Source organism: Medicago truncatula, chromosome 4 (assembly GCF_003473485.1).
Source record: "Medicago truncatula cultivar Jemalong A17 chromosome 4, MtrunA17r5.0-ANR, whole genome shotgun sequence".
In the NCBI taxonomy this organism is placed as follows: Eukaryota; Viridiplantae; Streptophyta; class Magnoliopsida; order Fabales; family Fabaceae; genus Medicago; species Medicago truncatula.
Genome location: NC_053045.1, coordinates 37,567,332 through 37,579,592, shown reverse-complemented (window position 1 = coordinate 37,579,592; position 12,261 = coordinate 37,567,332). Strand labels below are relative to the sequence as shown.

Genomic DNA, 12,261 nt, shown 5'->3' with positions numbered 1-12,261 from the left:
TGCTGCTGCTGAAAAGAAAATCATATATATGGCAGAAGAAAATGCTTGGCTGAAGAAAATTATAGAATGTTTGTTTCTAGCACAATTTTTATGAACAATGTAATGTAGAAAACAAATAGTCCTTCCTAAGCACTTGTTATTAGTGAATTGTCCATTCACACGATTCTCACGGTGCCTAAGGAGCAATTGTCGATAAATAGAATCGTTTTGAATTTAAATTTGCTTTGATAGGTAAAAATTTGTTGTTTGTTGAAATGGTATTTTGACAACTTCTTTTGGGATGTGTTTATCAGATTTCTTTTGCTTATTTATATCTTAAAGTTGCGAGAAAAGTCATGTATGGCCGAACCTTTTTTTTCTTCCCCTACTCTATTGTAAGTTGTAACATAATAGTTTAATAGACTACCAAGGTTGTATGTATTTCGTGAAAGCAAAATTTAAGTATTTAACTCAATTACATTCCACTTTAAGAAAAGGCACGAAATACATATGCTCCATTGATTTCTACCAAGACACAGCTATGATGTGGACTTAATAGTTTTTTATTTTTTTAAAACACTTAACAGTTTAATAGAAAAATTACCATGCACTACAATGTGTGAAATGTGAATGTTCAATTTTTTATGGTGAAAGGTAAGGAGCAAACAAATCTCACAACTATGTTTAAAAAGGTCATAAACCACAACTTAGGTTCCAAAATCAAGGAATTTCATGTCGCTGCGACTGCAACATGACCACAAGTGAGATCATATGAGCGGCATTTGACCGCAATTTTCTGCAATATAAAAGATTGCAACATGATTATGATTTAAAACTTAGTTATATGGATTGCCCAATTATAAACACGATAAAATTCATAATCTCGCAAACCAATTTTTGGTGATACATGTACACAACTAAAAAAACACTACACACATAAACCAGGTTTTGACTAAAGCAATCTCCAAACTTCACTATGCCAAATTCAAGTTTTGGAAACTGAGTAATACAGCCGAGCTTAAGGACAGACAGTTGTTCATCAATCATGTGAACTGTCGCCGGATGTAGGTGTCTTCATGCACAAATACAGGATCTTGACTAGTTTGAGTTGGAATCTGTGGTTGTCCCATGGCTATGGTCCCTTGATTAGGATATGAGGAATCACCAAAAGGAGTTCTAGCGTTCTTTCCCTCCATTAAAGTAATGTAATAGACAATTCCAAATACAACACTTGCAAGAGATAAAATTGCACCACCAGCAAACACTCCAGGTTTGACAACATAACAGTAGTAGGTGCCGAAGTATACACTCTCTTCACCGCGCTGATCGTTCAGGGCAGCACCGGTTAGCAACAGGAGAAATGCGATTACATATGTGAACCTATTTGAATAGAGATTACATGTAAACCTCATCAGTATAGATTTTTAATAAAATGACCAAGACTGTAACATGAACATTGTTATGCTTCTAGTTGCTGCAACCAAAAGCAAATGTACATATAATAATCAAAGAATAAAAGCTATTATACTTCACTAGATAATCTGATTGACTCTACCAGCTTAGTCAAATAGGAGGACTATAACAAATAAAAGGTACAAAGTGAAAATTACCAGGATAAAACAAAGCAGGCCAGTGCCACCGTCCAATTGGAATCAGGGATCCGTGAACTTTTTCTGCAACAAATGCACCCAGTTGAAACATTTATGACAATTTGAGATATCATAAGAGACAGTGCCGCAGTTAAACCAAGAGGTAGAGCTGGACTCCGAGGATATATGCACTGATTTGGATTGATAAACTGAATTTGATAACCCTGAAGAAGTTACATAGTAATAATAGCAATAGTTATTATATCAGCTTTCATTCACGGTGAATGTTGACACATAAGAACGTAAAATGTTAAAACGCAAAATAAACTAAACAAAGAACAGAAGGTACCAAGCCTTCAAGAGATTTTGAACAATATAATGGAAATTGGAATGATATACTATTAAGTACTTATCAGCATTCCTTCAAAAGAAAAAGTATTTATCAGCATAAGATTAACGTGAGCGACATATTGGCATCACTTATTATTTCCTTTTCCTTTCTCTCCCTCCAAAAGATGGATGTAAAAATCTTTACAACTAATGTCCTGTTTGGATAAATTAATCACTTATAAGATAAGCGGTCATCATATACGTGTTTATGTATAAGCTATTTCTACAATAAAAGATCAAATACCGTCAAACCATTTTCATGCAAGCTATAATCTGTTTTCATATGCTATCCTAGAGAACTTATGAAAATAAGCTGAAAACAGTTGTTGTTTCTATACGCTCTCCCAAAGAGGCTCACAAATGCTTATACTAGCAAATAAGCTCAAATAAGTAAATCCAAATAGTCTCCAACATCATGTTCTAATATCAAACCCTATCTATTCCAAAATTGAGAAAAAGAAAAGGACATTGAACAATTCACTCAAGATCAAAGACAACAATCAACAAGTAAAAGGGAAAGCTTAATGAACAGCACATAGAATGTACTACACACTATGTAAATCAAAATCTTCGAGATAAACAGTGAAATTAACCTCAAGAAGAAGTGCGAGACCAATGTAATTTCTCAATTATAAATAAAAAAAAGAATAGCAAATGACTGAAGAAGAAAAATATGAGAAAATTGAAAATTTAAGAGTACCCATTACTATAGCTAACATTCAGTGATGAATAAACCACAGAAACATAGCAAAAGATTGAAGCTTTACTTGATGGGTTTTCGAGGAAACCAAGGTAAGGAAAAAAGAAAGAAAAAAAAGACAGAAACCTTAATCCTTGTTGCTTCTGCAGCAAAGCTAGTAGCAGCAGACAAGAGTCCCAAGAAGCCAACAATACAGCACACTATCATAACCTTTCTCTCCATTTTCTCTTCTCTGTTTCTCAGTGTGTTTTTGTTTTGTGTGTCTTTTTCAGTAACTGTGTGTGTGTGTGTTTGTGAAGAATAAAAGTTGGTGAACGGTGGCAATGGAATGTGATTATACCTCAAATTGGCCAAAAAGATCTTTAATATTAATTAGTTAATAAAATAATAATGCTTGTTCTCTGAATAAAAACAATACTGCAATAAATGCATGCATAGTTCTATGTCAAAAGACAACTACTTTTTTAAATGAGTTTAATTGAGTTACGGATACGGATTCCACCAGTCGAGAATCCAAGCATTCATGCATTTTGGATATCAAGATCATCAATTTTACATTTCATCACTATTTTTTTTTACCTTAAATATATTATGAATTGTCCATTTTAATTGAATTAAGTTTACGAGCACATCTCGTCACTATTATAATAAAGGAGGTTGAGGTTCCAACTCATATATCCTACTTAACAATTCTTCTTTATATATTTAGATTATATTATAGATTAGATACATTATTATTATTCAATAAATTAAATACATATCATAATCAACTATTTAACACAATTTTTATAATTCTTGTCAAAAAAAAAAACACAATTTTGATAATTAACATCTTTAGTTATTTATGATAAAAAAAATTATAAAATTTGATATTTTAAAAATATTCATTGACACAAATTCCAACAATATCTTACCTACAAACATTTATATATATAAATAAGTGGTTAAAAGTTTGATATTTAGTTCTTATGTGTGAATAATTTTTTTTTTGAGAATGATAACTCGCCTTTTAAACTTTTTTTATATATAAAAGGCAAATGCTTCAACAAAATAAAATTTGTTGTATTTAGTTTATAATATAGACGAAATACATCAACTGTTGATTTAGCAATAGCAAGAGACACTGGCCAATCATTTCAACTTGTGGTTCCAAGAAATAAGAAAAGCAAGAAGCAACAGTCTGAAGCATGCAAAGGTTTCAAGGTGGGTACCTCTAGCCGTTCGCCTCACTAGCTCTTTTGCGGGTCTTTTATCTCTTGTTTTTGTTTTTCCTGTTAGCTTTTAATTTTCTTGAGGGTTTTGGTTTTGTCCCCCCTCACTTTTTGTACTTCTTTCTTATTATATATGATTAGGGTTCTGCAGCAGGAGATCGCTCTGCATCCCTTCTTTTGCTTAAAAAAAATAAAATTATTTGTCTTTTATAAAAAGATCAAATTGAGTAATAAAAAAATAGACATTTTATGTTTAAGATAATTTAAATTATAAAATTACAATCTTAAAAAAGAGAATATTAAACGCCTTAAAATAAAGAGAGGAACTTTCATTTTTTTTTTGAAAATGAATATTACTTTAATGTTATACCATCAATTTTAAAATTTGTTTATAATCAAGATTTCAACAATAACCAATTAAGAATTGAATGATTCTTTTCTTTTTTTGGTATAAAATAATTGAGTGATTCCTATTTTTATATATTTTAAAAGTGCATACGTTGTAATTTTGATGTACAATAAAAAGATTGATTGATGTAAAATTTGTAAATATACGTAATCTACATAATTACAATTTTTAAATCATTGGTGAAATTTGGTCTCTCACAAGTCACAACAGACAAAAACATAAGATTTTTTTAAAATAAATAAAACACACAAAAAAATAAACACATTCTTAAAAAAAACACATTATTATAAATTTGCATACGGCCTGGCAACTCGTTTTTTAGCATGGAGAATAACTTCAAAAAAAAAAAAAAAAACAAGAGTAAATAATTTTTGAGTTATCATGATATACGTTTCCACCATCGTACTACTAATTCGTTCATAGTGGTTTTGTTTTATTATTTTCCTTTTTTATCATTCTACCCAAAAAAGAATTTCATTGGGATTTTTTTTTTACAAAGCAAATATGGTATGCTTTTATTTTCACGACTTTTTGAAAATATGGTAAGCTTTTATTTTCACGATTTTTTTGAAATAGTAAAACATTCAGAATATACCACCTCTCATAAAAAAAAACATTCTTTTTTTTTTGACAAAAAAAAAAAAGATACATTCATGTTATAACATATAAACTACTTTATAAAATATGTAAGGTTTTCCCAAAAAAAAAAATGCAAGGTCTAACCCCTAAACAAAAAAATCTGTAAGGTCTAAGTGACAATTTCAATAATAGTGTTAAGTTGCACGTTGTCATCGGGTTTTAACAATTAAACTAGGACTAGGATGACTACATGTTTTACTCAACCAAAAAGAGTGAAACAATATTTACAAAACTGGTAATATTGCAGGTGTGAATGTTTGTCTTTTGTAAAAAAAAAAAAAAAAAACTGTCTTCTTTTATACATGTCAAAGTTTGTCTTTTATATCATTGTCATTGTGATGTGATTTTACATCAATGTGATGTTGAGAATTTTCGAAAAACAATTTTTTTAAATTTACTTAATTTTTTTAATTGTATTTCCAATTTTTAGAATTTTAAAATGTTTTTAAAAATGAGAAATGTTATACAAAATTGCACAGTCAACAACTGTCATGTAGGCGCCAATTTGTCAAATCATCTCTAAAGTGGGTCCAGAAACATTTTAAAAGACATAATTTTTTGTAAGGACGTATCAAAAAAAAAATTACAAGGACCAAAATCCAAATTGGTCATATTTGCAGGGACCAATAACATATTTTAACAAATAAATTAATATAAAAATATGACATGTCATTGAATAATTGGATAATTAAAATATACTCAACCAAATTTCAAGTGTATCATTGTGTTCACTAAAATGAAAAGGTTTTTTTGTTGGTGTAAACTAGGTATCCTCTAATGCAGAGACTAACCCTCAGAGCCTTGTGGGAGCCAAGTGGACAGTAAACTCTCTCTAAGAGTTTTAACGTTGTTGCATGCCCAAGACTGAATTTGAACTCAAGACCTTTGTTAAGTTAAAAAAAACTCGTGTCATCTCATCTAAACGCTCTTATAAAAATGTTTAATATAAGATGAACATAGATACTCATGAAGCTTGGTTAAATATGTAATCATCATTCAATTATTTAATGTCATGTCATATATATATATATATATATATATATATATATATATATATATATATATATATATATATATATATATGAGTTAAAAATTAAGATTGTCTCGGTATCCAATAAAAATGGAAGTTTTCATTTATGAAAGACAAATAAAATATTAGTGGGATTAGTTTTAACAAACAACACAACCAAATCCAAAAAACCTAGAAGAAAGGGCAAAGTTTTAGACATAACTTGTCAAAGAATCCATGTAAGTTTTGCCGAGTAACTAACAGATAGAGACGTTAAAGCATAGAAGTGCTCATAAATCACACGTAACACAATTAAGGAAAATATATAATTATTATCTAACAAGTAGAGTGGGCGTAAGAAAAGCAATTTCATTGCTATGTTGATTTTTTTTTTCTTTATACTTTAATTTGTATTGTTGCTTATGGCCATCTTTTTCCATGGGGACCTTTCGTGTTAAAATAAAATTTACCATCAAAGAGTATGTATTGATAGAGCTTGCCTTTTACTTGAAGACTACAAACACAATTACATTCTTAATCTATATCAAAGTTCATCATACTCCATCATCTTTTCGAATTATTTATGTACCAAAAAAAAATCGAATTATTTTAATATGCTTTCGATTTGTAAGGCAAATTTCAAATATAGATTTTACCAATAACGTGTAAGGATTCATTATAAGCTTTCTTTAATATCTTCTTTTAACAAAGACAATATCACCTTTCAATTTACATCTTTTTCTACCTTTATTTGACTTGTAAGTTTCTCATATTTGCATGTTCTAGAACAAGAGACTGAAGATATATCAGGGGTTGATAGATGAATCCAAATAAACTTAACACCCACATATGTCGTATCCTTGCTGTGTTGCCTACAAGAATGTGATATATCTCACTCCATGGGGTTCATACTTTGATTTCACGACTTTGCAGAAATGGATATCCATACATGGTTAAAGATGGAGCTATGAATATGCGCAATTCTACTTTACTAGCAGGTTGATGGATTTGGAAAGTGAGGAATCTTTGCAAACCAACAAACTCCTTTGTACAATGTCCTTGGCTCCTTAGCACAAATGACAATAGTTTTGGAAAGAACGGTTGACCTAGTTTTGGTGGCTTAATCAGAACCTCAGAAGGCCAATGGATTGCGGTTGCAGGCGAGGCAACATTGGTTTATCAAACTGCCTCAATGGTGAGTTTCTAGCTTTTAAAGGCTTAGAGCTACCCTGGCATACGGGACATAGAAGTCTAATTAGTTACTCCAATTCCTGAATGGTTATTCAATTTTTGAATACCGGTACATATCTTTAGCACCTTCATACAATAACCATTCAAAATATAAAGAATCTCTACTCTAGGGATTGGAAATTTCCTTGCAAAGCTCATATATCAGTGCAGACTCTTGGAGCATCAATGAAACCAAGATGAAGATTTTTGAGAGACCTCCTGAGATGCACAACCTACTCACTGCTGATGCTTTGAGACAAGTGCTAACAATTGATTATATGAACCTTCCAAATGGAATCTTCAATCTCAAAATCAATCAAATACATATTTAAATTTGAATGATCACCGCATCTACTTATACGTTAAAAAATGATTAGTGCTTGCTGTGGAATTTTTTTTTCCCAACGAATGGATTAAGGATTTGACCTCACAATCAAATACGCTTGAAAGACATGCTAGACGTATAAATTCAATTCAAATGCCTAAAATATGCAAGATTTATAGCATCCGAAACATAGGCAAACACAAGTGTGCAATTAAATATGCAAGGTCCTTGGACCCTTTAATTCTAATGAACAAGAAGCTTCAATAAAACACTCGTCTCTTAGTACTAGAATAACATCAAAATGTGATTATATAATACTTGGGTACACTGGTCCCTTAGAAAGACCAAGGCGAACTTCCATTCCGTGGTGCATGTCCAATGGCCGAAAAGTCTCTGATTCACGAGAGTCTGCAATACAACATTAACAACGTTGAGAAAGGTGCAGAGAGAAGTACCAACAACAACAAAGTGCCACATGCCAATGAGCCAAAAATAATAAGCAACAGAAAGCATCGCAATCCTTAACTATATCATTTCACGACAGAACCAAAATCCAATAGCTACAACTCGAAAATTATGATTTGGGCAGGCTATTTATATAACTTTGTTGATGGGTTGAAAATAATATTGCCTGCTTAAAATATTAAAACTAGTGGATACAAACTATGCATCTATATTACAGTATCATGTCGAAACTATAATAATGCTTCGTAAAATTGTAACAGTGCAAATTCACAATACGTCTGAATCAGCTATGAAAATTTTCATATAAATTACTCTCTGTTAGACTCTTGAAACCACTGTTATCAATTTAAAGTGTCATGTAAGTCCTTGCAAAGTTGCAATCTTTATAATGATACAGATGGAACATAATTGCAGGTACCGCATCATAATCACAATAAAGCTCACTGAACATTGATCTACACAACTACAATCATCTCAAAACAAAAAGGAACGTAGTTACATATAGCCAAAAACATCTTACTCCTACTAATATAATCTATATATATATATATATATATAAGGTTGAATATTTTAAGGTTTAGAGCACAAGCTCTTTCCAAAGCTTAGTTATGCATAATAAAAACCAAACAGGAAAACAATTCATAACGTATGAAACCCCAATTATATCAAGCAGGGACCACTAATAATAGAGTAAGAGTTCATGTCAGATGTTAATGAAGCATAATTATAATATACGGAAAATGCTAACTAGTGCACCCGGGGCACTAGTTAAGGAAACAAGTATCGTACGAATTTTTTGGAACTTGTGTGATCAATCAAATACTCAAAAGTGTAGAAAATGTTGTTTTCAATGCAATTCTTACCTTTTTTGTTTCCTTAACTAGTGCCCCCCTTATAATATTTCATTTTCATTCGGAGAAAGAAGTATAATAACTTAATATTTAACAGGGTTTCAAGATTTCATATTAATTTAGTATAATTTTTAATATATCATGCAAGAAGCACTAGTTAAGCAGAGAAACTCAACTACACATAGCTCTAAGCATAGTTCAGCTAATCGATTGCGACAAAAATTAAAATAAGTAATGAACACTGCCAAAAAACAAAATAATGAAAGGAAAATCATATTACCATTTAGATAATCTTCAAAGCCAAAGTGATCAAGAGTTCCTGTAACAGTCTCCAAACCCAGCATTGAAGAAGGAATTACCCCTGGAGGCCTCTGGAACCTACAAGGAACAATGGTAATATGGTATTACATCAAATTCAAACCACTCTCAACCTTAGCAATAAAAATATTTAAACAAATGATTTCTACAACAAACTTCTGCACATCATCAAATCACATGAGGTACCCAGCTAACATTGCGCTGTTAGTTAACTCACTTTCACATATCAATAGTTGTTTTCACATTAACATACCAAAACAATTTAGCTTGCATTCTTATGCCGTTGTCCTATGTCACCATTACCCAAAATACGGACAGTGAATGAAATTTCTACTAGGGGTGGACAAGCAAACCACATCCGGTTCTACTAGGGGTGGACAAGCAAACCGCATACGACCAAACCCGGTAACTGAAATTAACATAAGAGTGGTCTCTGGCAGGTTGTCGGGTCAATATATTGGTCAACTTAGCTTCATACGGATTTTGACGGGCGGTTGCGGGCAGAAATAATTAGCCTTTTGGAAAACCGTATCTGATCAATACGCTGCTATTGTGGTACTATTCACATGTCAGATCCTATTCTTTCCACTTGATCACAATGATGCCTCGTTACCCATAAAATTTGCTTTGAGACTCACAAATTGACAGGAGAAATAAATTCATCATTTCAAGTCAAAATTAATTGTATATTTCCATCGCACATTAATTTATTTGTCAATTTATTACTGCATGCATTGGGACTTAACAGTCACAATAAATTTAACATTTCTCTTTTCAACAGCAAAACTTTACCATTTGTCTTTCTTTTTTATTCGACTCAAGCTCAAGAGTAGAGGTGCTAGCATCCCATTTTAAAACTTCCAGAAAACTTGCCACTGCCTCTCACTCAATCATCTCTACTGCTTTCCTTCTAAAGATCTTCGATTTGGCTCTTAACAACTAGCAGCAAATTTGCTCATTGCAACATACCACCTAAGCATGGCGCTTCCAACACATATCTTCATAATCTGCTTCACTCACTCAATCTCATTTTGTATCGGTTTTTTTTAGCATAAAACATAGTTTCTATCAAGTCAAAACTTAGTGTGCGTTTGATTTGCTAAAAAATGAAGGACAGGACAGAACACCTTCAGTTGTCCAGTGTTTGATTTGTAAAACTGTTTCAGGTACAGGACAAACTGGATGCAAGGGACATGACAAAAACTCATATTTTTGTACTTCACTAAACCACAGCACAACTTTTTGTCCCACATAAAAGTTGTCTAAAAATCCAAAATGGCATTTCGTCCCCCAAAAATCATATAAAACAAAAAATTATTCAATGCCAAAAAAATTTGTCTTGTTCTGTTCTGCCTTGTGTTGTTCTGTCTTGTACTGATATGTCCAGTATTTACTGTTTTGCAAACCAAACACACCCTAGGTCTGAGTTGATCGTTTTTAATATTGTTAAAATATGCTTGTTGTTCCTTGTTCAAACTATGCTAATCTTGTTTCTCCATACTTTATACTTCTTCTTACTGTGAAATCTGGGATATGGGTTGTATTTAAAACTCTGGAAAAACAGTTGTGCACCTGAAAGCCCGACCAATCCGCCACCCGACCAAAATGGACCGTGATGGATGTAGATATCTCAACTGTGGTTATGAACGGATTCGTATTTTTCAACCGAAGCAGACTGGTTGTCCACCCCTAATTTCTACCATACAAATTTTAACACTCTCTACTAGTTAAAAACAAGGCATCTCGTCACTTCATGTCATGTTCTCACTGAAGTTAATAATTTCGACTTTCGAATCATTTTATGAATCTAGCTTGAAAAAGTAGATTATTAAACTTTCAAATACTCGTACTGAGAAATTATTTGGCCTGTCAAGCTCCTCATTCAGTAGAAAAACAGCTCCAAACCAAGTTAGTTAACCCACATTCACATATTGGTAGTTGTTTTCACGTTCACATACCAACACCTTTTTAGCTTACATTCTTATGTCATTGTTTGTCCTATTTTCTCAATATATGAACTGTGATTGATATTCCTAACATACAAATTCAAACACTCACTATTAATACAAACAAGTTGTGTGTCATATCATCACTAAACTAAATAGTTTGGACTTTCAAATCATTTTATGAATATAGCCTTAAAAAATAGATAAATTAAATTTGAACTACCCGTACCTAGAAAGAATTTGCCTGTCAAGTTCCTCCTTGAGTGGAAAAGCAGCTCCATACAAGTTCACTTTGCATTGCCTCTTCATAGCTTCTTCCACACCCCTTACCTAAAAACAACACCCAAATGAAAACAAACACACATAACACTTAAAAATCCAAACTTGGAAAAAAAAAAAAAAAGATACTATTCAATTAGATCATAGAACACTTTTTTATGTCTTCTTCAATCAATTTTTATTCAAAACCCTAATTTTTTTTTTTTACTAAATTCAAAACCCTGGAAATTGCTAACATAAAAATCAGGCAAATCAATTGAAAAAACAACGATTAGATCGGGTAAAGATAACGCGGAAAGATTAAAAGATGAAATTGAAAAGGAGAGAGAAAAAGAATTACAGATTGGAGAGATGATTCGAGAGGGTGAGCACCAACGATGTCGCTCTTGACTCCGGGGAGTCCAAAACGAAGAACATCGGTGTGGACACCGCCGATTTGGTGAGGAATGGTCTTTGATTCTTCTTCCATGTCGATTTCTGTGTTTCGAATTCTTCGATTTCTCTTTGCTTTCAGTATCGAGTTTCAATGGAACAACAAAATCGTTTATATATAAAAGGGTTTCTTTGGTAATAAGTTAGTATTTTAATAAGGGTCCTGCTAACCGGTGCCCCCGGGGCACTAGTTAAGCATACCATAAAAGGTAATTATTACCATAAAAGGAAACTGTTTTTGACTTTATTATAAATTAAGTACACAATTTCAATGCATTAACTACTATATAATTTCCTTATTCATATTCTTAACCAGTGCCCCGGGGGCACCAGTTAGCATTTCCCTTTTAATAATTAAAAGGTTTTAAACAAGTTTTGGTCCTCCTTCAAAACAAAAAAAAAAGTTTTGGTCCTTTTTTTTTTAAAAAGAAAATAAGTTTTGATCCTATAAAATTACAACGTTTTGTTTTTAAGGTCTATGTAAAAAAT

General features: G+C 31.9%; 2 protein-coding genes across 2 annotated transcripts; both read right to left on the bottom strand.

Annotated features, from left to right (window-relative positions):
• Positions 1–783: 783 nt before the first annotated feature.
• Positions 784–3,096, bottom strand: LOC25492876 (uncharacterized). The gene is made up of 3 exons (XM_013601151.3): positions 2,785–3,096; positions 1,590–1,792; positions 784–1,359 (listed from the first exon to the last, which is right to left on the bottom strand). Exons 1-3 carry the CDS (start codon positions 2,878–2,880, stop codon positions 1,023–1,025), a joined length of 636 nt encoding a protein of 211 aa, XP_013456605.1. The 5' UTR covers positions 2,881–3,096; the 3' UTR covers positions 784–1,022.
• Positions 3,097–7,618: 4,522 nt separating this feature from the next.
• Positions 7,619–11,900, bottom strand: LOC25492875 (cyclin-B1-2). Its single transcript, XM_013601150.3, has 4 exons — positions 11,681–11,900; positions 11,291–11,391; positions 9,078–9,175; positions 7,619–7,889 (listed from the first exon to the last, which is right to left on the bottom strand). Exons 1-4 carry the CDS (start codon positions 11,807–11,809, stop codon positions 7,789–7,791), a joined length of 429 nt encoding a protein of 142 aa, XP_013456604.1. The 5' UTR covers positions 11,810–11,900; the 3' UTR covers positions 7,619–7,788.
• Between the last annotated feature and the right edge of the window lie 361 nt (positions 11,901–12,261).